This window comes from Scylla paramamosain, chromosome 44 (genome assembly GCF_035594125.1).
Source record: "Scylla paramamosain isolate STU-SP2022 chromosome 44, ASM3559412v1, whole genome shotgun sequence".
Classification (NCBI taxonomy): Eukaryota; Metazoa; Arthropoda; class Malacostraca; order Decapoda; family Portunidae; genus Scylla; species Scylla paramamosain.
In genome coordinates, this window is record NC_087194.1 from 5,124,700 (window position 1) to 5,146,411 (window position 21,712).

General features: G+C 41.0%; 1 protein-coding gene across 2 annotated transcripts in view; it reads right to left on the reverse strand.

Moving 5' to 3' along the window:
- The window catches only part of LOC135094059 (sepiapterin reductase-like), a 31,491-nt gene that overhangs the window by 3,230 nt on the left and 6,549 nt on the right, over positions 1 to 21,712 (reverse strand). For both annotated transcript variants that reach the window (XM_063993804.1, XM_063993805.1), the window contains exons 3-4: positions 19,053 to 19,255; positions 18,515 to 18,749 (exon numbers count right to left, since the gene is read on the reverse strand). In XM_063993804.1, coding sequence (XP_063849874.1) covers positions 18,515 to 18,749; positions 19,053 to 19,255 — 438 coding nt within the window. The remainder of the gene's footprint in view (positions 1 to 18,514; positions 18,750 to 19,052; positions 19,256 to 21,712) is intronic.

A 21,712-nucleotide genomic window follows, 5' to 3' on the forward strand; every position in this document is an offset into this window, starting at 1 on the left:
ACACACACACACACACACACACACACGCACACACGCACGCACGCACCACCTGTCTGGACTCAACAGACTGCTGAGTGAGGGAAGGGTAACAAAACACAGTCTCACTAGCACTCCTGTATTTATTTCCTGCACAGAGGAGTACCACATGATACAAGGCACACTAACATGCCCCAGTACAAGTAAGGATTGCACCACCAGCCTCACTCAGCAGTGTCCACGTTGCTGGGTAGCATGTCCCACCTCACAGTACAGTGGCATGGTTCAGCAGCACACTACAGTGGCGTGGTTCAGCAGCACACTACAGTCACAGCTTCCCAACAGCATAGCACAGCTCTCTCTCCCGGTGGTCCATGTCATACCGGACCTCACAGGCATCACACACACACACCTCAGTGTCAAGTACTCACTGTCTTAGTCTGCCAGAGCGCACAATCCTCACACCATGCCCCAGGATGCAGTCACATAGTGGCAGCAAAGGGTGACTAGCATCATAGTGTCACACAAGGGGGAGCACACTGCAGACTGTTGGCACAGGTGATGGGTAGGCAGAAAATGGGCACTCTCTCTCCTTCTTTTGGCTTCACTTCTATCTGATGTCACAGTGTGTCATACGTGGGAAACAGACGCTGGGAGCTACCACAGTTCCTTGTATAATGTTGGTCCCTCCGTGACTGGCCAGCACACTGCTGCTCTCCTGACCAATCACTTTCCATGCCACTTCCGGTCTCTCCAAGCTGACTCTACTAAAAGCTCCAGCATCATTGCCAACATCTATCTTCACTACCTGGCGGCACAGTGATACCAACGTCACCTGCCATCGCAATAATATATAAATTTTTTGTCATGAGAAATACCATGAAACTATTTCAGTAACTGTGTGTGTGTGTGTGTGTGTGTGTGTGTGTGTGTGTGTGCATGTGTGCACGCGCACACGTGTATTTATGTAGTTGTATTTACCTAATTGTGTTGTACAGGACATGATCCAAAGCTCATCTTGTCCTGTCTCCATAACCAAATTCATCCAGTTTCTCTTTAAACGTGTACACTGTTTGCTGCAACCATCTCTTTCTTCAAATCATTCCAGATTTCAACAGTTCTATACAGGAAGCTGTATTTCTTGATGTTACTTGAATATCCACTCTTTTTTATTTTCTTCCCATGGCCTCTCATCCATCTCTCTCCCTCTTCCATCTATGGTACCAAGTCATTTCTGTCTATTCTTTCTATATTTTTACTAATTTGTACATTGTCATCAGGTCTCCTCTTTCTTTTTTTTTTTTTTTTGTAGTGTTGGTAAACCCATCTCTTCAAGTATTTCTTGATACCTTAAGTCTTTCAATTCTAGTACCATCTTTGTCACTATCCTCTGTATTCTTTCCAGTTTCCTTATATTTTTTTTTTTCTATGTGGAGCCCAAACTACTGCTGCATATTCCAATTTAGGACATATCATGCTTGTTGTAATTTTCATCATTTCTTTATCTAAACAGTTAAACGCCACATTAATGTTTGTTAGCAATCTGTATGTGGAGCCAAATATTCCATTTATGTGTCTTTCAGATGATGGTGTGTCCTGAATCATTATTCCAAAATCTTTTTCTTCACTACTTTTCATTATTATTTCTCCTCCCATTTTGTACTTCCACAAAGGTCTCTTTTTTACTTTTCACCCTTTCCAACACGTGGCATTTTCTGGCATTAAATTCTAGTTTCCATCTTGGGCTCCATGCATGTATCCTGTCAATATCTTTTTGTAACTCCTTACAGTCATTTTCATCCTTTATTATTTTCATTATTTTTGTATCATCAGCAAAAAGGTTTATATAACTATTTAGATTCTCTGTGGTATCATTTACATATATTTGAAACATAATAGGTGCCAACACAGATTCTTTCGGTACTCCACTTGTCACTCTGCGCCAACTTGAATTAGTGTCTCTGATTACTGTTCTCAATTCCCTCCCTTGTAAAATAACCATCCATCCATCTCAATGTTGTTTCCTTTAGTCCTCCTCCATTCTCTAGCTTTCACATGAGGCTTTTGTGGGGAACTTTATCAAATGCTTTTTTGAGATCCAGGTATACCGCATCAACCCATCCGTCCCTCTCTTGCACTCCATCTATTACTCTCATGTAGAAGCTCAGTAGATTTGTGACAAAGGATCTCCCTTTCCTGAATTCAAATTGCTTTTCTGTAATTATCTTTTCATCTTCTAAATATTGCAAACATTTATCTTTAATTACTATTTCACAAAGCTTGCCTACAGTACTTGTTAGTGACACTGGTCTGTAATTTAATGGTTCCATTTTATTTCCCCCTTTGTATATTGGCACTATGTTAACTCTTTTCCATTCCCTTGGTACTTTTCCTTCTCTCAACAAGCTGTCGATTATATCCCATATAGGTTCCTCCATTTGTATTCTTTTAATATCCAACCATTTACTTGATCTGGTCCCATAGCTTTTCTAACATCCAGCTCTTCCAGCAGTTTCTTGATTTCTTGTCTCTTTACTTGTATCTCCAGTATTCCCTCATTCTATGAAACCATTTTCAGTGCCACAAAATTGGTTTCCTTTCTATATACAAACTGAAAACTCTCATTCACTAGTTCACTCATCTCCTCAGTAGTTTCATAAATTCTTCCTTCCCTTTTTGACTTATTTATGCTATCCTTATGTTTCATTTTTCCATTTATGTATCTGTAGAAGAGTTTGGGTTCTTCCTTGCATTTTCTTACTACGTCACTTTCAGTTTTTCTTCTCTTCTTATTTTACTATATTCATTCCTTGTCTTTCTGTATTCTTCTCTAGCATTTTTGTTCAGTTGTCTCATAATCTCCTCCCAATTTTCACTTTATAACTTGTATGCGTGTGTGTGTGTGATATTATATATATATATATATATATATATATATATATATATATATATATATATATATATATATATATATATATATATATATATATATATATATATATATATATATATATATATATATATATATATATATATATATATATATATATATATATATATATATATATATATATATATTCTTTCTTTTTAATCATATTAACAAAGAGAATGAATTATCACAATATATTATTGCACAATAATACACCAGGATGTGGAAAAAGTTGCAGCAGGTTACTGCTCTCCAAGGCACCCCAAGGCATGCTGAGGGAAGGCTATGAGTCAGTGGCATTAAGTTGAGGGATGTGATGATGTCATGGGAGGGGCTGATACTTCTAGCTAAAACGATTCACTCTCAAGAGGACCATACTTTTTTCCCCATGAGGGATGTGATGATATCATAGGAGGGGCTGATACTTCTGGCTAAAACGATTCACTCTCAAGAGGACCATACTTTTTTCCCCATAAGTATTGGACCCCCCAACCAGGGAGTCCAATACTTACAACAAGTACTATGTGTGTGTGTATTTACCTAGTTGCATTTACCTAGTTGTGCTTTATGGGAAAAGAGGTATGCTCGTGCTGTCCCATCTCCATATCTTTTTATATCCAACTTAGCCTTGAATTCATGTATACTTTCTGCATTTACTATCTCTTCATCCAGACTGTTCCATACATCAATACTTCTATATGGGAAACTATACTTTTTGACATCTCATATACAAGCACTCCTCTTCAGCCTCTTTCCATGTCCTCTAGTGTCCTGTGTATCCCAAACCATTAAGTCGCTCCAGTCCACCTCCTCTACTCCCTCATATGCTTTATATATCGCAATCAAGTCTCCCCTTTCTCTCCTCTTTTCCAACATTGGTAGATGTATCCTTGCCAGTCTCTCTTCATATGTCAAGCCCCTGATACTTGGTACCATCTTCGTAGCTGCTCTCTGAACTCTCTCCAACTTCCTTATATCCTTTTTCTTGTATGGCGACCACACTACTGCTGCATATTCTAGTCTAGGTCTAATCAGCGACACAATCATCTTCCTGACCATCTCTTCATCCATATATGCAAAGGCCTGCCTTATTCTTCTCAACAAGTTATAGGTTTCTCCTATAATTTTGCTAATGTGTCTCTCCGGGGTCAGGTTCCCTCCATGATGATTTTTGATCTTTCACCACCGTTCTCAATTCTCTGTTTCAGGAAATTTTCCATCCATCTCAGCAGGCCCCCCCTTAGCCCACCATTATGCTTCAACTTCCTCAACAATTTCCTGTGTGGCACTTTATCAAAGGCCTTCTTCAGGTCAAAATAAACACAATCAGCCCATCCATCTCTTTCTTGCATTATATCCACCATTCTAGAATAAAAACTCAGCAAGTTTGTAACACACAATCTCCCTTTCCTAAATCCAAATTGTTGCTTTATTATCACTTCATTTCCTTCTAGGTACTGCATCCATTTATCATTTGCAGGAGGAGGCAGTAAACACATGCTGAAACAATAATTACTCCCAGTGAGGTCTAAAGCACTGTTCAGGGGGTGCTGTGAACTCATCATTAAACCCAGCTGTGACCTCACTGAACATTTCCCTTTGTGTCTCACAACACAAGGGGGCAGTCACAGCCTGCCCTCTAAAGATAACTCTCTTCCTCCACACAAAACTACAAGCACCTAATAACACACACACCCTTCACTCAAAAATTTTAAAATCATCATGGCGACTCCTACACCAGCCTCGGAGTCCCCATACGGGGAGGGGACCATAAATGTCCCCAGGTCGGACTGCCTTTCCATCGATGACCCTAAGTGTCTTGACACCCCCCTCAACTTTTTCTTCATTAACTTCTGCAACATTTGCGGTCTAAGATCTAATTTTCAATCTGTAGAACACCACCTCTCTTCTAAACCTCATCATCTTTTCCTGACTGAAACTCAGGTGTCTGAGGCAACCGACAGTAGCCCCTTTTCTGTTTCTACTTTCTCTATCATCATTTTCATCCAAAGCTGGATGCTGCGTTTATGTGCGCAATGACTTAACCTGCTCTTGTGCCCACGCTCTTGAATCTTCCGAGTTTTCCACCATCTGGCTATGACTACAGAATCACTCTCTAACTAAATTTATCTGTGCTGAATACCTCTCGCCTAACTCCTCTGACTATAACAAATTCTTTGACTACTTAACTTCCAAAGTGGAGCACATTCTGACCCTCTTCCCTTTTGCAGAGATCTCCATTCTTGGAGACTTCAATGTTCACCACCAGCTTTGGCTTTTCTCTCCCTACACTGACCATCCTGGTAAACTACCCTACAACTTTGCTATCCTCCATGACCTAGAGCAATTGGTGCAGCACCCTACTCGTATTCCTGACCGTCTTGGAGATACGCCCAACATTCTTGACCTTTTCCTGACCTCTAATCCTTCTGCTTAGGCTGTCACCCTTTCTTCTCCATTGGGCTCCTCTGATAACAATCTCATATCTGTATCTTGTCCTATTGCTCCAATCCCTCCTCAGGATCCCCCTAAGCGAAGGTGCCTCTGGCGTTTTGCCTGTGCTATTTGGGGGGACCTGAGGAGGTATTCTGCTGATTTTCCTTGGAATGACTACTGCTTCCGTGTCAGAGACCCGTTTTTGTGTGCTGAGCGCATAACAGAGGTGATAGTGTCTGGCATGGAGGCGTATACTCCTCACTCTTTTTCTTGTCCTAAACCTTCTAAACCTTGGTTTAACACAGCTTGTTCTCGTGCTATACATGATAGAGAGGTGGCCCACAAAGGGTACTTAAGCCTTCCATCACCAGAATCTCATGCACTTTATATTTCTGCCTGGAACCATGCCAAGTCTGTTCTCCAACTAGCCAAAAACTCCTTCATTAACAGAAAGTGTCAAAACCTTTCAAGATCTAACTCTCCACGTGACTTCTGGCATCTAGCCAAAAATATCTCCAATAATTTTGCTTCTTCTTCTTTCCCTCCTCTATTTCAACCAGATGGCACCACTGCTATCACATCTATTTCTAAAGCTGAACTCTTTGCTCAAACCTTTGCTAAAAACTCTACCTTGGATGATTCTGGGCTTGTTCCTCCCTTTCCTCCACCCTCTGACTACTTCATGCCACCTATTAAAATTCTTCGCAATGATGTTTTCTATGCCCTCGCTGGCCTAAGCCATCGGAAGGCTTATGGACCTGATGGGGTCCCTCCTATTGTTCTCCGAAACTGTGCCTCCTAATCAAATTCTTTCAGCTCTGTCAACATCTACCTTTCCTTCTTGCTGGAAGTTTGCCTACATTCAACCTGTTCCTAAAAAGGGTGACCGTTCTATTTCAAGTCGCAATTTCAAGTAAATATTCAAGTATATCAAAGAAAACAAACAATATGCATAAAGAAAAGAGCATGGCATACTTATTTTACAGTATTGCTGAAAAATAACATTCCTTTAACAGACTTCCTCCGTAGTTCTAAGGTGGGTAAGTAGTGAAAAAATTATGTTTATAATACAACTGGAGGGAGTATCAGTAGAACATGTGCTTTTTTACTTAATAAAAATATACACACTCAGCCTTTATAGCTCATAAGTCACGTGTCACTTGTGTAACCTGGGATGAGTCAGGTGCTTCCACTGCTCACTTGCCATGGTGTGGAAATAAAGTAAAAATTTTAATATGTACTGTACAATGCAATTTAAAACTATGACCAGCATGTAAATAATGAGAGAGAGAGAGAGAGAGAGAGAGAGAGAGAGAGAGAGAGAGAGAGAGAGAGAGAGAGAGAGAGAGAGAGAGAGAGAGAGAGAGAGAGAGAGAGAGAGAGAGAGAGAGAGAGAAATGAAAAGTACAATCAAGGATCATACTGTCAATCAATACCTCACTCACTTCATAAAATTTGTAACCACATGTGGTGTTCATACACACACACACACACACACACAGATCATGACAGGGTGTGATGAAGCCTAACAGTGTCAGGCCTTCATTCACCAACCAGAATAGAGGAAACATGGCAACGCCATGGGTAGGGAAATCCTGAGCTTGACCCCCTCCCAAACCTTAGTTTTTGAGTGGGACTATAGTCACTTTGTAAAGATAACAAAGTAACAGCATAACACAACTTAACTTAACCTAATCTAACCTAACAAACTTAACATAGCCTAAACTAACTTAAGGCTACAGCCACACTGGCAGCTGGTGCAAGTGAGCAGGCAAATGCAATCAATGGCAAGAAAAGTGTGAGCATTGCATCAAGCAGATGTGGCCACACTGACAGCAAGTGGGTGTGGGCCAGCAGTGTCTAACCACAGCTCACAGCAAGATGCATTGTTAGCTGACTTGGTCGCTGGACTGGCCCAGGCAGTATGTTGTCCAGCATGAATCTTATATGGCTAATTATGGAAGTTTGGCTCACACCAGCCATTTGGGAGGTATTCACTACAGTATGGTCCAAAGGGGAACCCATGGCAACACCAAAGATTCACTTTAATTATAGGAGACTGGTTACCTTCCAGGTGACATCAAACCTTTCCATAAAACCTCTTTAATTGACACACCACACATTTCTTTAACAGAAACAAACTACTGATAATTCCTAGTAACAGGAGAAATTTTAGGTACTAAAAATTTAGAAATATTGTAACCACAAGTGCCAACAGCAGACCAAAGAATGGGTCTGAAGAATATGCTGAGACCACCCGCCCACCACCCAGCCATGCACTGGCTGTCAGTGTGGCCAACCCAACACAGCAACTCACTTGCCCACCCACGCACTTGCTCACAACCATTGCAAGTGTGGATGCAGCCTGAGATAACATAATACAGCCCAGCCTAACACATGGTGATGTATACCACTTCGAGATCACTAAAACTACCTTCTGCAATACTAGAGTAACAGGACTACGAAAGGTGAGTCTTTCAAAACACTCATCCTGCATAACAGGAAGGTGCTGGGAGGGACACATCCCGATGGTGACAAGGATGATTTATAAGATGACCTTCATTTTGACCCAGTCACTGCTTTTGCTAAGCTTGTTTATTTATTTCCATAAGCATTATTATAAGAATGTAATGCAGTATATATAGCTCAGTAACTTTCAATTATGTTTAAATGTAATTTTGAATTACGCTTTGGACACAGGTTTCATTTTATCAATTTACAGTTATCTAAATTGCATACTTGAAGTTATCATTTTATGTTCAGATGCAGATGAAGGAAGTTTGTCTTCAGATGAAAGGAACTGCACTGACCAGGCACAACACTTCCTGGACAACAGTGAGGATGGTGACACTCCCATGACACAAGACATGCTGCTGCCAAGGAGGCCCAGCAGCACCAACGAGTCCAGGGCAGCCTCCAAAGGGATGGTACCAATGTGGAGGCTGGGAGATCCAAGTGATTCAACTAAAGAATATGATTTCCTTTGTCCTGATCTCATTTTTAATAATGATTTGTGTCATCCAGTTGAATTTGTCATGGAATTTCTCACAGATGATCTGCTGCCTACTACTGTTGCACAAACTAATCTGTACCCAGTTCAACACAACCCAAACAAACCAGTAAATATAACTCTGCAGGAGCTGGAGCAATGGCAGGGTCTGTGCATTTACTTTTCACTAAGTAAGCTGCCAAATATCAGGATGCACTGGTCTACCCAGTCAACCCCTCTAAGGGAGATTGCTGTGAACTGCAGCTAATGGGAAGAAATCTAAATTTCATATGGTAGACAACTCAACTTTAGATCCAAATCCTAGTATCTACAAAGATAATCTCCTTAAGGTTTGGCTCACGGTGCATCACCTGAGAACAAAAATTCAAGGAAATTCCTGACACAAGATCTGTGCATAGATGAACAAATGGTACCTTTCAAAGGAACTGGTAGCATGAGGCAGCATGTAGCAGGTAAGCCATAAGTCATGCTCCAGTGGAGCATGACTTATTATATCATTCCACATATAGGAAAAACTTCACCAGTCTGAGATCTGATGTGCTAGATATCAAATGCAGCTTAAACCTTGTACTTGCATTTGGCTCAGATTATTCTTTTGTTGGAACTATTGTTCCAACAGGGCTTCAATGGTAATGGGTATTGATTTCACTTTAAATATAAGAATCCACCTTAACGAGTAAGACCCAAGTCAAGCAATTCACGTTCTAGAAACAAAACCGCTATCAATCCACTTGACATGCAAGGAGTTAGTCACACTCCTACCAGCGTCCAGAACAATTCACTGCTCATCCTTATTCAGCTTACTATTACCCAAGGTGGACATTCAACCCAAACTTCAACTAAGTACTCCATCTGGTCTCAGATCTGTGCACTGATAAGTACTTAGCTTCCTGTGTCCACCTAAATAAAGGTAATATTCTACCAATAAAATGCCTCCATAGGCAATTGATGGGTGAAGTGGTCAGTAACCTAAAATAAACTACAATAACCTAAAATAATTTAGTAAAATAGTGAAAAGTGGAAACAAGCCACAAATCACAAAATGGGCTAATATTCAAATCACTCTAGCTAAAAACTTTGTGAATAACTGTGGTATATACCACTGGATAGGAAATTTCATTGTGTTCAGTGGTATATGTCCTTTCTTTTTGAGATAAACAAAAGTTTATGAAAACTGCAGAAAACTGAGGTTATTTATAAAATTATATTTTGAACACATACTTTTTTCAAGTTACCCAATGAATTCACCCAATAGAAGAGATGAAAACTACATATTAAACTGATAGAATTGTGCTATTATATGGTGCAAATTTCATTACAGTCAGCAGCGTATTTCATGAAATATTAGCATTTGAATAGCATTACGGTCAGGCTGCAATGGACCTGAAAACTTGTCTAATATTCAAATCACTATTGCTAAAATCTTTGCAAGAGCTGAATGACTGTGGTACATACCATTGGATAGGAAATTTCATTGTACATTTAATTGTATGTAACTGGTCTTGTTGAGACAAAAGGAAGTTGGTGAAAATTGCAGAAAACTGAGGATCACTTTACAAAATACCATTTTCAACACCCTTCTACTTTTTAGAAGTTAGCAATTGACTTCAAACAATAAAAGAAATTAAAGGTTTTTAACTGACAGAGTTGTGCTATCATATGGAGTTAATTTCATTACAATCGGTCACGTAGTTCCAGAGATATTAGCGTTTGAATAGTGTTATGGTCAGTCAGGTCATGTCGGACTGGGCCAGGTCAGGCCACTCAAAATGTAACTCCAACCTCAATAGTAAATTTCACTTCACTTGTATTAAGCTAGCATTGGCCTTTATATGCCAATTTGCCACACCTTGTAATATCTACAATTTATTTTTGACAACTGGTTCATGTCCACATCTCTGCTTCAACATCTTGCAAGCAGAGGAGTTTGGTGTTGTGGCAGTGTGTCCCATGCTCACCAGGGATGATGATGAAAGATGCTGATAAGAATTTAATGTAAAAATGTGGAGCCTCTTGAAGGCCAATTCTTTGAACAGTTTATCTAGATATGATTCAAAGGCCAAGCAGACTACAGATAAGCCACACCCTGACATCAACCAATACCAAAACAAGTGTCTGGAGGTGCAAACTTGACAGACTGCCTCATAGCTCTCTACTGGAACTCCATAAAGTCAAAAAGTACTTTCATAGGCATATGAAAGTACTTTTTGGAGGAGGCAGTAGACACCTGCTGAAACGATAATTACTCCCAGTGAGGTCTAAAGCACTGTTCAGGGGGTGCTGTGAACTTATCATTAAACCCAGCTGTGACCTCACTGAACGTTTCCCTTTGTGTCTCACAACACAAGGGGGCAGTCACAGCCTGCCCTCTAAAGACAACTCTCTTCCTCCACACAAAACTACAAGCACCTAATAACACACACACCCTTCACTCAAAAATTTTAAAATCATCATGGCGACTCCTACACCAGCCTCGGAGTCCCCATCTGGGGAGGGGACCATAAATGTCCCCAGGTCGGACTGCCTCTCTGTCGACGACCCTAAGTGTCTTGACATCCCCCTCAACTTTTTCTTCGTTAACTTCTGCAACATTCGTGGTCTAAGATCTAATTTTCAATCTGTAGACCACCACCTCTCCTCTTCTAAACTTCATCTTTTCCTCACTGAAACTCAGGTGTCTGAGGCAACTGACAGTAGCCCCTTTTCTGTTCCCTCCTACTTTCTCTATCCTCATTTTCAATCTAAAGCTAGATGCTGCGTTTATGTGCGCAATGACTTAACCTGCTCTCGTGCCCACGCTCTTGAATCTTCCGAGTTTTCCACCATCTGGCTACGACTACAGAGTCACTCTCATACTAAATTTATCTGTGCTGTATACCTCTCTCCTAACTCCTCTGACTATAACAAATTCTTTGACTACTTAACTTCCAAAGTGGAGCACATTCTGACCCTCTTCCCTTTTGCAGAGATCTCCATTCTTGGAGACTTCAATGTTCACCACCAGCTTTGGCTTTCCTCTCCCTTCACTGACCATCCTGGTGAAGTAGCCTACAACTTTGCTATCCTCCATGACCTAGAGCAATTGGTGCAACACCCTACTCGTATTCCTGACTGTCTTGGAGATACGCCCAACATTCTTGACCTTTTCCTGACCTCTAATCCTTCTGCTTATGCTGTCACCCTTTCTTCTCCGTTGGGCTCCTCCGATCACAATCTCATATCTTTATCTTGTCCTATCACTCCAATCCCTCCTCAGGATCTCCCTAAGCGAAGGTGCCTCTGGTGTTTTGCCTCTGCTAGTTGGGGGGACCTGAGGAGGTATTTTGCTGATTTTCCTTGGAATGACTACTGCTTCCGTGTCAGAGACCCGTCTTTGTGTGCTGAGCGCATAACAGAGGTGATAGTGTCTGGCATGGAGGCATACAATCCTCACTCTTTTTCTTGTCCTAAACCTTCTAAACCTTGGTTTAACACAGCTTGTTCTCGTGCTATACATGATAGAGAAGTGGCCCACAGAAGGTACTTAAGCCTTCCATCACCAGAATCTCATGCACCTTATATTTCTGCCTGGAACTATGCCAAGTCTCTTCTCCAACTAGCCAAAAACTCCTTCATTAACAGAAACCTTTCAAAACCTTTCAAGATCTAACTCCCCTCATGATTTCTGGCATCTAGCCAAAAATATCTCCAATAACTTTGCTTCTTCTTCTTTCCCTCTATTTCAACCAGATGGCACCACTGCTATCACATCTATTTCTAAAGCTGAACTCTTTGCTCAAACCTTTGCTAAAAACTCTACCTTGGATGATTCTGGGCTTGTTCCTCCCTCTCCTCCACCCTCTGACTACTTCATGCCACATATTAAAATTCTTCGCAATGATGTTTTCCATGTCCTCGCTGGCCTAAACCCTCGGAAGGCTTACGGACCTGATGGGGTCCCTCCTATTGTTCTCCGAAACTGTGCCTCCATGCTTGCATCTTGCCTAGTCAAGCTCTTTCAGCTCTGTCTGTCAACATCTACCTTTCCTTCTTGCTGGAAGTTTGCCTACATTCAACCTGTTTCTAAAAAGAGTGACCGTTCTAATCCCTCAAACTACCGTCCTATTGCTTTAATTTCCTGCCTATCTAAAGTTTTTTAATCTATCCTCAACGGGAAGATTCTTAAACACCTATCACTTCACAACCTTCTAACTGATCGCCAGTATGGGTTCCGTCAAGGCCGCTCTACTGGTGATCTTCTGGCTTTCCTTACCGAGTCTTGGTCATCCTCTTTTAGAGACTTTGGTGAGACTTTTGCTGTTGCCTTGGACATATCAAAAGCTTTTGATAGAGTCTGGCACAAAGCTTTGATTTCAAAACTACCCTCCTACGGTTTCTATCCTTCTCTCTGTAACTTCATCTCAAGTTTCCTTTCTGACCGTTCTATTGCTGCTGTGGTAGACGGTCACTGTTCTTCTCCTAAATCTATTAACAGTGGTGTTCCTCAGGGTTCTGTCCTATCACCCACTCTCTTCTTATTATTCATTAATGATCTTCTAAACCAAACTTTTTGTCCTATCCACTCCTATGCTGCTGATACCACCCTGCACTTTTCCACGTCTTTTCATAGACGTCCAACCCTTCAGGAGGTAAACATATCACGCAGGGAAGCCACAGAATGCCTGACTTCTGATCTTTCTAAAATTTCTGATTGGGGCAGAGCAAACTTGGTATTGTTCAATGCCTCAAAAACTCAATTCCTCCATCTATCAACTCGACACAACCTTCCAGACAACTATCCCCTCTTTTTCAATGACACTCAACTGTCCACTTCTGCACTGAACATCCTCGGTCTGTCCTTTACTTATAATCTGAACTGGAAACTTCACATCTCATCTCTAGCTAAAACAGCATCTATGAAGTTAGGTGTTCTGAGACGTCTCCGCCAGTTTTTCTCACCCCCCCAGCTGCTAACTCTGTACAAGGGCCTTATCCATCCATGTATGGAGTATGCTTCACATATCTGGGTGGATTCCACTCATACTGCTCTTCTAGACAGGGTGGAATCAAAAGCTTTTCGTCTCATCAACTCCTCTCCTCTAACTTACTGTCTTCAGCCTCTCTCTCACCGCCGCAATGTTGCATATCTAGCTGTCTTCTACCGCTATTTTCATGCTAACTGCTCTTCTGATCTTGCTAACTGCATGCCTCCTCTCCTTCCGCAGCCTCGCTGCACAAGACTTTCTTCTTTCTCTCACCCCTATTCTGTCCACCTCTCTAACTCAAGAGTTAACCAGTATTCTCAATCATTCATCCCTTTCTCTGGTAAACTCTGGAACTCCCTGCCTGCTTCTGTATTTCCACCTTCCTATGACTTGAATTCCTTCAAGAGGGAGGTTTCAAGACACTTATTCATCAATTTTTGACCACTGCTTTGACCCTTTTATGGGACTGGCATTTCAGTGGGCATTTTTTTTTATTAGATTTTTGTTGCCCTTCTCCAGTGTCCTTCCTACATAAAAAATATATATATATATATATATATATATATATATATATATATATATATATATATATATATATATATATATATATATATATATATATATATATATATATACGAGGTGTGTCATTAAAGTTCCAGGACTGGTGCCACACAAGTTTTATTTCACATCCAGGCTACAAACTATAGGTTATCTCCTTCGAAGTAATCCCCCTGGCACCGCATGCACTTGTCCATCCTTCTCTGCCAGGCTTGCATGCACTGCTGGAAGGATTCTTGCGGGATGCTCCTCAGCTCCGTCGTCACGGCCTTTTTGATGTCGTCCGCATCATCAAAACGGGTCCCCTTCATGACCTCCTTGAGCTTGGGGAAGAGGAAGAAGTCGCACGGAGCGAGGTCAGGTGAGTAGGGCGGTTGCTCCAGCACGGCGATGTTCTTCTTGGCCAAGAACTCTCTGATGCTCAGGGCATTGTGAGCAGGCGCATTGTCGTGGTGAAGCAGCCACGAGTTGCCCTGCCACAACTCCCGCCTCTTCTCGCGCACTGCACGAAGCAGACGCCGCAGTACTTCTTTGTACACATGTTGGTTGACTGTCTGGCCCTGTGGCAAGAACTCGCAGTGGACGATGCCCCTCACATCGAAGAAAGCGATCAACATGACCTTGAAGCTGGACCTGGACTGCCTTGCTTTCTTCGGCCGTGGCGACGCCGGACTCTTCCATTGAAGGCTCTGGCGTTTGGTCTCCGGGTCGTACTCAAATACCCAGGACTCATCGCCGGTGATGACTCTCCTGAGCAAGTCTGGTTCAGTTTCCAGACGCTCGAGGATGTCCTGACACACCTGCATGCGTCGTCCCTTCTGGTCATCGTTCAGGAGTCTCGGCACCATCTTCGCACAGACTTTCCGCATGCCCAGATCTTCAGTGATAATCTTCCACACGCTGTTGTGGTTCATGCCAAGCTCATCTGCGATCTTTCGAACAGTCAACCGACGATCGTCACGCACCATCTGCTTGACACGCTCAACATTGGCCTCATTCCTGCTCGTTGAGGGTCTTCCACTCCTGGGGTCATCTTCCACGTCCTCCCGGCCCTCTTTGAACCTCTTGCACCACTCAAAAACACGTGAGCGTGACATTGTCTCATCCCCGTACACTTTTTGCAGCATACCCAGTGCTTCTGACGGCGTTTTCCCCAACTGCACCAAAAACTTCAAGTTTGTTCGCTGTTCAGCGCTCATTGTTAAACGACCTGCAACAGAGGACATGATTTTAAAAGCACGTAAGAAAAAGATTAGTGACTGTCGGTGTGTCATTAAAGTTCCAGGACTGGTGTCCTAAAAGATGAATTTCAAACCCAAGCCACAAACCACCATATTTCCCCTTCAAAGTAATCCTTCTGGAGTATACAACTGCGCTCCCAACCCTCTACAGTCACTAATCTTTTTCTTACGTGCTTTTAAAATCATGTCCTCTGTTGCAGGTCGTTTAACAACAGAGGCTTACCATATTTCATTACTGCAATTGCTACTCTTACATTAAATGTGCTAACTGGGAAATCTCTGATTTTGGGATATGCAAATTATTTGCATCTCTTCTGCACAGCATCCAGCTGTTTACTGTCAACATGTCTACCATGTGGAATATATATATATATATATATATATATATATATATATATATATATATATATATATATATATATATATATATATATATATATATATATATATATATATATATATATATATATATATATATATATATATATATATATATATATATATATATATATATATATATATATTCCACATGGTAGACATGTTGACAGTAAACAGCTGGATGCTGTGCAGAAGAGATGCAAATAATTTGCATATCCCAAAATCAGAGATTTCCCAGTTAGCACATTTAATGTAAGAGTAGCAATTGCAGTAATGAAATATGGTAAGCCTCTGGTGGCCTCAAAAGAGGAAAGCCAACTTCTGCAGAAGCCAGTCCAAGGGCAAGTAAAGTAAAATGCTAGCACAAGCCCGGCCTGAAGCACCAATCAGGCCTGACAATGCTGGTCACTTGGCCAAGATAGAGGAGCCGGGAACATAGTGCAAGAAACTTGGCTGCACTGGAAAAACAAACATACTGCATGAAGAGCAAAGTGAAGCTTTGCCTCAACAATCACAACTGCTTTGCCGATTTCCACACTGTCTAATTTAATATCATGTAAGAATGGATGTTTTTTTTTTTTTTTTCAGAAGGTAAACATTCATTTTACATTGCAGAATTGATCACTATAATGTAATACATAGCTGAACAGAAATTAATGAACTTAGTTTGTAAAGTAATTAAATTTTTGTTTAAATATTCATTTTGTACTAATTTTCATAATGCATGAATATGTATTTCCACTTAATTTGGAAACAAATGTTTAGTTTTATAAGAAAAAATTGTAATTCATTCAAAATAAATAATTCAAGCTACACTTTTTAACATTTCACTTGGAGCTACCACACCACTATAGCCTTGAGACATTCCTTTTCTTGCCCAACTGAACAAATTCATCCAATTTCAGTTTTAATAAAAAACAAATTATTGAAATGTCTCAACAAAAAACAAATTATTGAAATGTCTCAACAAAAAACAAATTATTGAAATGTCTCCACAGAAAGGGAAAAACACATTTTCTTTTGCCACATTCAAGTTAATCTGGGCAGTTAATGATTAAGAGACATTGGCCAATACCATTTTTTCTTTTTTTTAAGAGGGGCACAGGCCAAGGCCAACAAAATATATAAATAAAACAAAGGCCTACTGAAGTGCCAATCTCAAAAAAAAAAAAGCCAAAAGGTTTACCCAAAACTAGAGGAGAGAAAATAATTTTTCCATAGAAATTGTCACAGCTGTCCAAACACCGGGGGAGATGACTCAAACACAAGTTACTTTAGACATTCAAAAAAATTTCAGGTAAAGAGCTTTAATAACTATCCTCAATATCAATGCAATGCAAGATTATGAGGATGTTCAAAGGACAACAAAAGGTGAAGTGTTGATGCCCAAAGAAACAAACATGAATTGATGGACAGGTGTGTGTTTGAAAGGCCAAGTGGATGTAGGTCAGGTGTGGAGAAGACCAATGGAAAAGAGACACCTTGGTGGTGAGGCCAGAAGTACAGCAGAGTGTATTGCAATGGAAGGTCTCTTAGAGTTTTCATTTTATTTATTTATTTTTTTATGTAGGAGGGGCACTGGCCAAGGGCAACAAAAATTGCACCAAAAAAAAAACGGCCCACTGAAGTGCTGGTCCTCATACAGAGTCAAAAGCACTAGTTGAAAATACTGGATAAGTATCTTGAAACCTCCATCTTGAAAGAGTTCAAGTCATAGGAAGGTGGAAATATTGGAGCAGGCAGGGAGTTCCAGAGTTTATCAGAGAAAGGGATGAATGGCAGGGAATAATGGTTAATTCTTGCATTAGAGAGATGCACAGATAAGGTGTGAGAGAAGAGTCTTGTGTAGCAAGGCCATGAGAGGAAGTGAGGTATGCAGTTAGGGAGATCAGAAGAGCAGTTAGCATGAAAACAGCGGTAAAACATAGCAAGAGATGCAACATTCAGTGATGAGAAAGAAGTTGAAGACAGTCAGTCAGAGGAGAGGAGTTGATAAGATGAAATGCTTTTGATTCCACCTGGTCTAAAAGAACAGTATGAGTGGAACCCCTCTTACATGTGAAGCATACTATACATGGATGGATAAGGCCCCTATACAGAGTTAGCAGCTGGGGGATGAGAAAAACTGGCAGAGACAACTCAGATGGCATAACTTCATGGAAGCTGTTTTAGCTAGAGACGACATGTGTGAAGTTTCCAGTTTGGATTATAAGTAAAGGACAGACCAAGGATGTTCAATGTAGAAGACGGGGACAGTTAAGTGTCACTGAAAAAGGAGGAATAGTTGTCTGGAAGGTTGTATCGAGTTGATAGATGGAAGAATTGAGTTTTTGAGGCATTGAACAATACCAAGTTTGCTCTGTCCCAATCAGAAATTTGAGAGTGATCTGAATTCAGGCATTCTGTGGCTTCCCTGCATGAACTGTTTACTCCCTGAAGAATTGGACATTGACAAAAAAGATGTGGAAAAGTGCAGGGTGGTATCATCAGCATAGGAGTGGATAGGACAAGAAGTTTGGTTTAGATCATTAGTGAACAATAGGAAGAGAGTCAGTGACTCAAAAGAACCCTGAGGAACACCATTGTTAATAGATTTAGGATAAGAACAGTGACTGCCTATCACAGCAGCAACAGAATGGTCTGATGTGGATGAAAGTAAAATCTGGAAAAAATACTGTAGGTGCTTTTTGTTTTCTTTTATGTAAGAGGAACACTGGTTAAAGGCAAGAAAATTCATATAAAAAAAAAGGCCCACTAAGGTCCCAGTCCCCAAAGAAGGAGAGCCAAAAGATTAACTAAATCTAGAGAAGTGTCTTGAGACCTCCCTCTTGGAAGAATTCAAGTTGTAGGAAGGAGGAAATACAAAAACTGGCAGGGAATTCCAGAGTTTACCAGTGAAGGGTATGGACAACTGTGAATACTGGTTTACTCTTGCATAAAGGAGGTGGACACAATAGAGGTGAAAAAAAATTTATATAAAAAGTGCCTATGAGAAAGCCTGAAGAACAGCTCCACCTCCCACCTGCATGCCAGTGTCCAGAGGCCCCGGAGCATAGTTGAGCACCCTGACACCTGGATCTTCCACAGCCAAGACCTTGAAGAGCATATCCCTGCCAGCCTTGCCAGTGCAGTAAAGGCCCCAGCTCTTGAAGGGCTCCAAGGCACACAGGGAAGAGACATTGATGACCTTGACTATCACTTTGCCAGACAGTGTCGAGATGAGTCTCATGAAGGCAGCGTTGAGCAGGATCACTGAGCTGCAAGGAGGCTGGCTTGTGAGAGAGTCTGAATGTGGCTTTAATCTATACCTCAGTCCACTGTTCATTGTCAGATAATACCTATGTAAAATCATTGTGGTTACTGTACCTTTATATGACACCAATGTACCCTTACATGATGGTAATGTGGTTTTGTACTTTATATTATGTTATTCTGGTCATATATCTTCATGTCATTATGGTTTTGTACCTTTATATTATGTTATTGTTACTGTACCTTTATATAATGTCTGATAATTGTAGTGACTATAACCTTATGGGAACTCTTCAAAATACACTCACCTAATATTGAGGTCAAAGTAGGTGGAGAGGCGTGTTGCATCGTCCATTTCCCTGAGGTACTTGACGGTGCCCAGGGAACCAGCATTATGGAAGAGGAGGGCCTGGCCTGGCGGGGTGGACTGGCCTGTCCCAAGGTGGTCCTTCAGGGTTGCCTCATAGTCCATGGCTTTGGCTGTTGCAAGATCCATCACTACAGGGCTGAACTGAAAAGCAACAATGAAGAGAGTAGTATTTAATATTTCTATATCCTTCCCTATTAATAATTACATGCAGTATACTTTTAAACTTTTCTCTGATTTCTGTTTCATAATTCATGGCTTTGGCTGCTGCAAGACCCATCACTACAGGGTTGAAGTGAATGGCAACAATGGAGTAGTGCTTAATTAATATTCAGCAATCTCCTTCCCCACTGTTAGTTACTTGTAGTATACTTTTAAACTTTTCACTCTGATTTCTGCAAACAAAGAGTTTGTACATTTATTCAAGAATAATTCTAATAAGATCTTGAGGTTTCATCAGCATTTACTTGAGTTTACTTGTATTCCCATCACATGCCAAGTTTGTTATGTATTTACTGAGGGATGTGATGCCACGAAACACAATGATGGGTGTATGCTTGTCACTATCTTCTCAAATGTAAGGCCAAATTTGTGGTTTTCCACAACACTTAATCCTACTTCAAAAACAAACCTTATCACCTCGCTACACCAGCTCCTCTCAACTATGAGGAACGCCCCGAGTTTACTGGGCACAAGAGTCGGCCAGAGGCATATCCACATCATGCATGCAGTATTATTGCAGATCACATTAGTATGTTTGGTTTTGGAATTATCCTAAACTGTTGCCTAACTCTTTTTAGGAGTGCCATTAGATCAAGTGTTTTGTTTATCTCATCCAAGACACCAGCTTCTTGCCACTCCCATTAGTTTGTTGCTTGCCTTACATCAATTCCCACAAGATTGCTCACACGAGTGAGAGAATCGCCCACCACAGGACACCCAAGGCCACACAAGTCATTCACAAGAGTTCGGCAGTGAAGCCAGATATATTTTTACAAACTAAGGCTATTCTTCAGTTGTAACTAACCCAAAACCCTCCATAAACCAGGACTGCATAGATGAACTGATCACCACACTGCCGAGAAGCACTCCACTGTACGCCGGCTGGACACTGGAGAAATGGCCTATCGGTGGAGCAGACTGGTTGACTGGCCCTCCAACGGATGTGACGCGGGCACGGCTGAGTTTGGGTTTGTTCACCATATTGAACGCGAACATCATGTACAAAATATACATTAGGTCTCTTGATAAACAGAGCTTAAGAATGTTTAGTCTTTGGGAGCAGGGAGACGCAGACCCTCTCGCGGTGGGAGTCACTGAGTCACGAGACCACGAGACAGTTCAGCTGACACCCGACGAAACTGGCTCGGCTTCAGTAGCCTTCCTCCTTAACCGTACTTCAAAATTATGAATTTCACCTCCTTACTAATACTTACTAATACTTTACTAATAATTTACTTTCGTAATTTTACACAGTTATATCTGGAGGTAAATTATAATTTCCTACAAAAATGACTGATGGAATAAAACGTGAATTTGGAACAGTGGCATTCACAAATTCCATATCACAATTAGTACGTCCCAAATCAGTAGTCAACACTTGAGTTATATCAGGAACAATAAAAAAAAAGAAAAGAAATAATAATAATAATAACAAGGCTTTTCAGATGACGTGAAACACGAACAAGATTCCCGTTATACATCACCACAGGCTCGGCACTGTCTTAGTCTGAACAAGTCCAACATATTACCAGAACTGAGGAAAGTAGGACAAGTGGCCAGGCGAATACAACGCGAGAAGTAATTGACTAAGAGACGATGACGATACAGGGACAAAACCAAAGCAATCCATAGCAAGCAGCGAGCCACTCACTCGTCATAACCACCTTCTTGCCTGAACTGAGTGAGTCAGCTGAGTGTCTCGTGTTGTACAAGACTGTACGTCCGTGGTTAATATTGGTTTTCCTTCTTTCTTTCTATTTTTTTTTTCCACTCGTACGCACGTCTTTTCTTTCCAAAAGCAATGTGATGTTCTTTATTTACACTTACTTGTCTGCGGCATTATTTACTTATGTTAATTAATTAGGTCGAGCTATAATATCTCTTCCGCTCTTTGAACATTCACATAAACGAGCGATGCAGTGGTTGTAGTCAACTTAGCGGAGTGTTGACCGAGGCCAACTGAATCATAAGCACATATGAATACAAGAAAATAAATGCTGGTGCACGACGCCATCAAGAATACACGTGACAGGCCCTGTTTGAAACACACCTACCTATTTCCATTCTATCCTGTGTAACTTCAAGTAGAGCCTTTTGAAAGCAATGGAGGTGCGGGCAGAAGGTTTTTAAAATATTGTCCTACGACGCTTACAAATGGCTACATAAACAATAACACGTAACTCACTTCATTATAAATATTTTATGACCACCCTTAGACGAATTTCTCCTTACTTGCAAAGCATGAACAGTGACACTTGACTCACTTGATTGTAAAGATTCAAGTCTACCATTACACCGATTACTCCTTATTGCATGTTTCTACGTTGCTTCCAAGGGGCATGACATGAACAGTGCCCCTTGACTCACTTCACAAGCCAC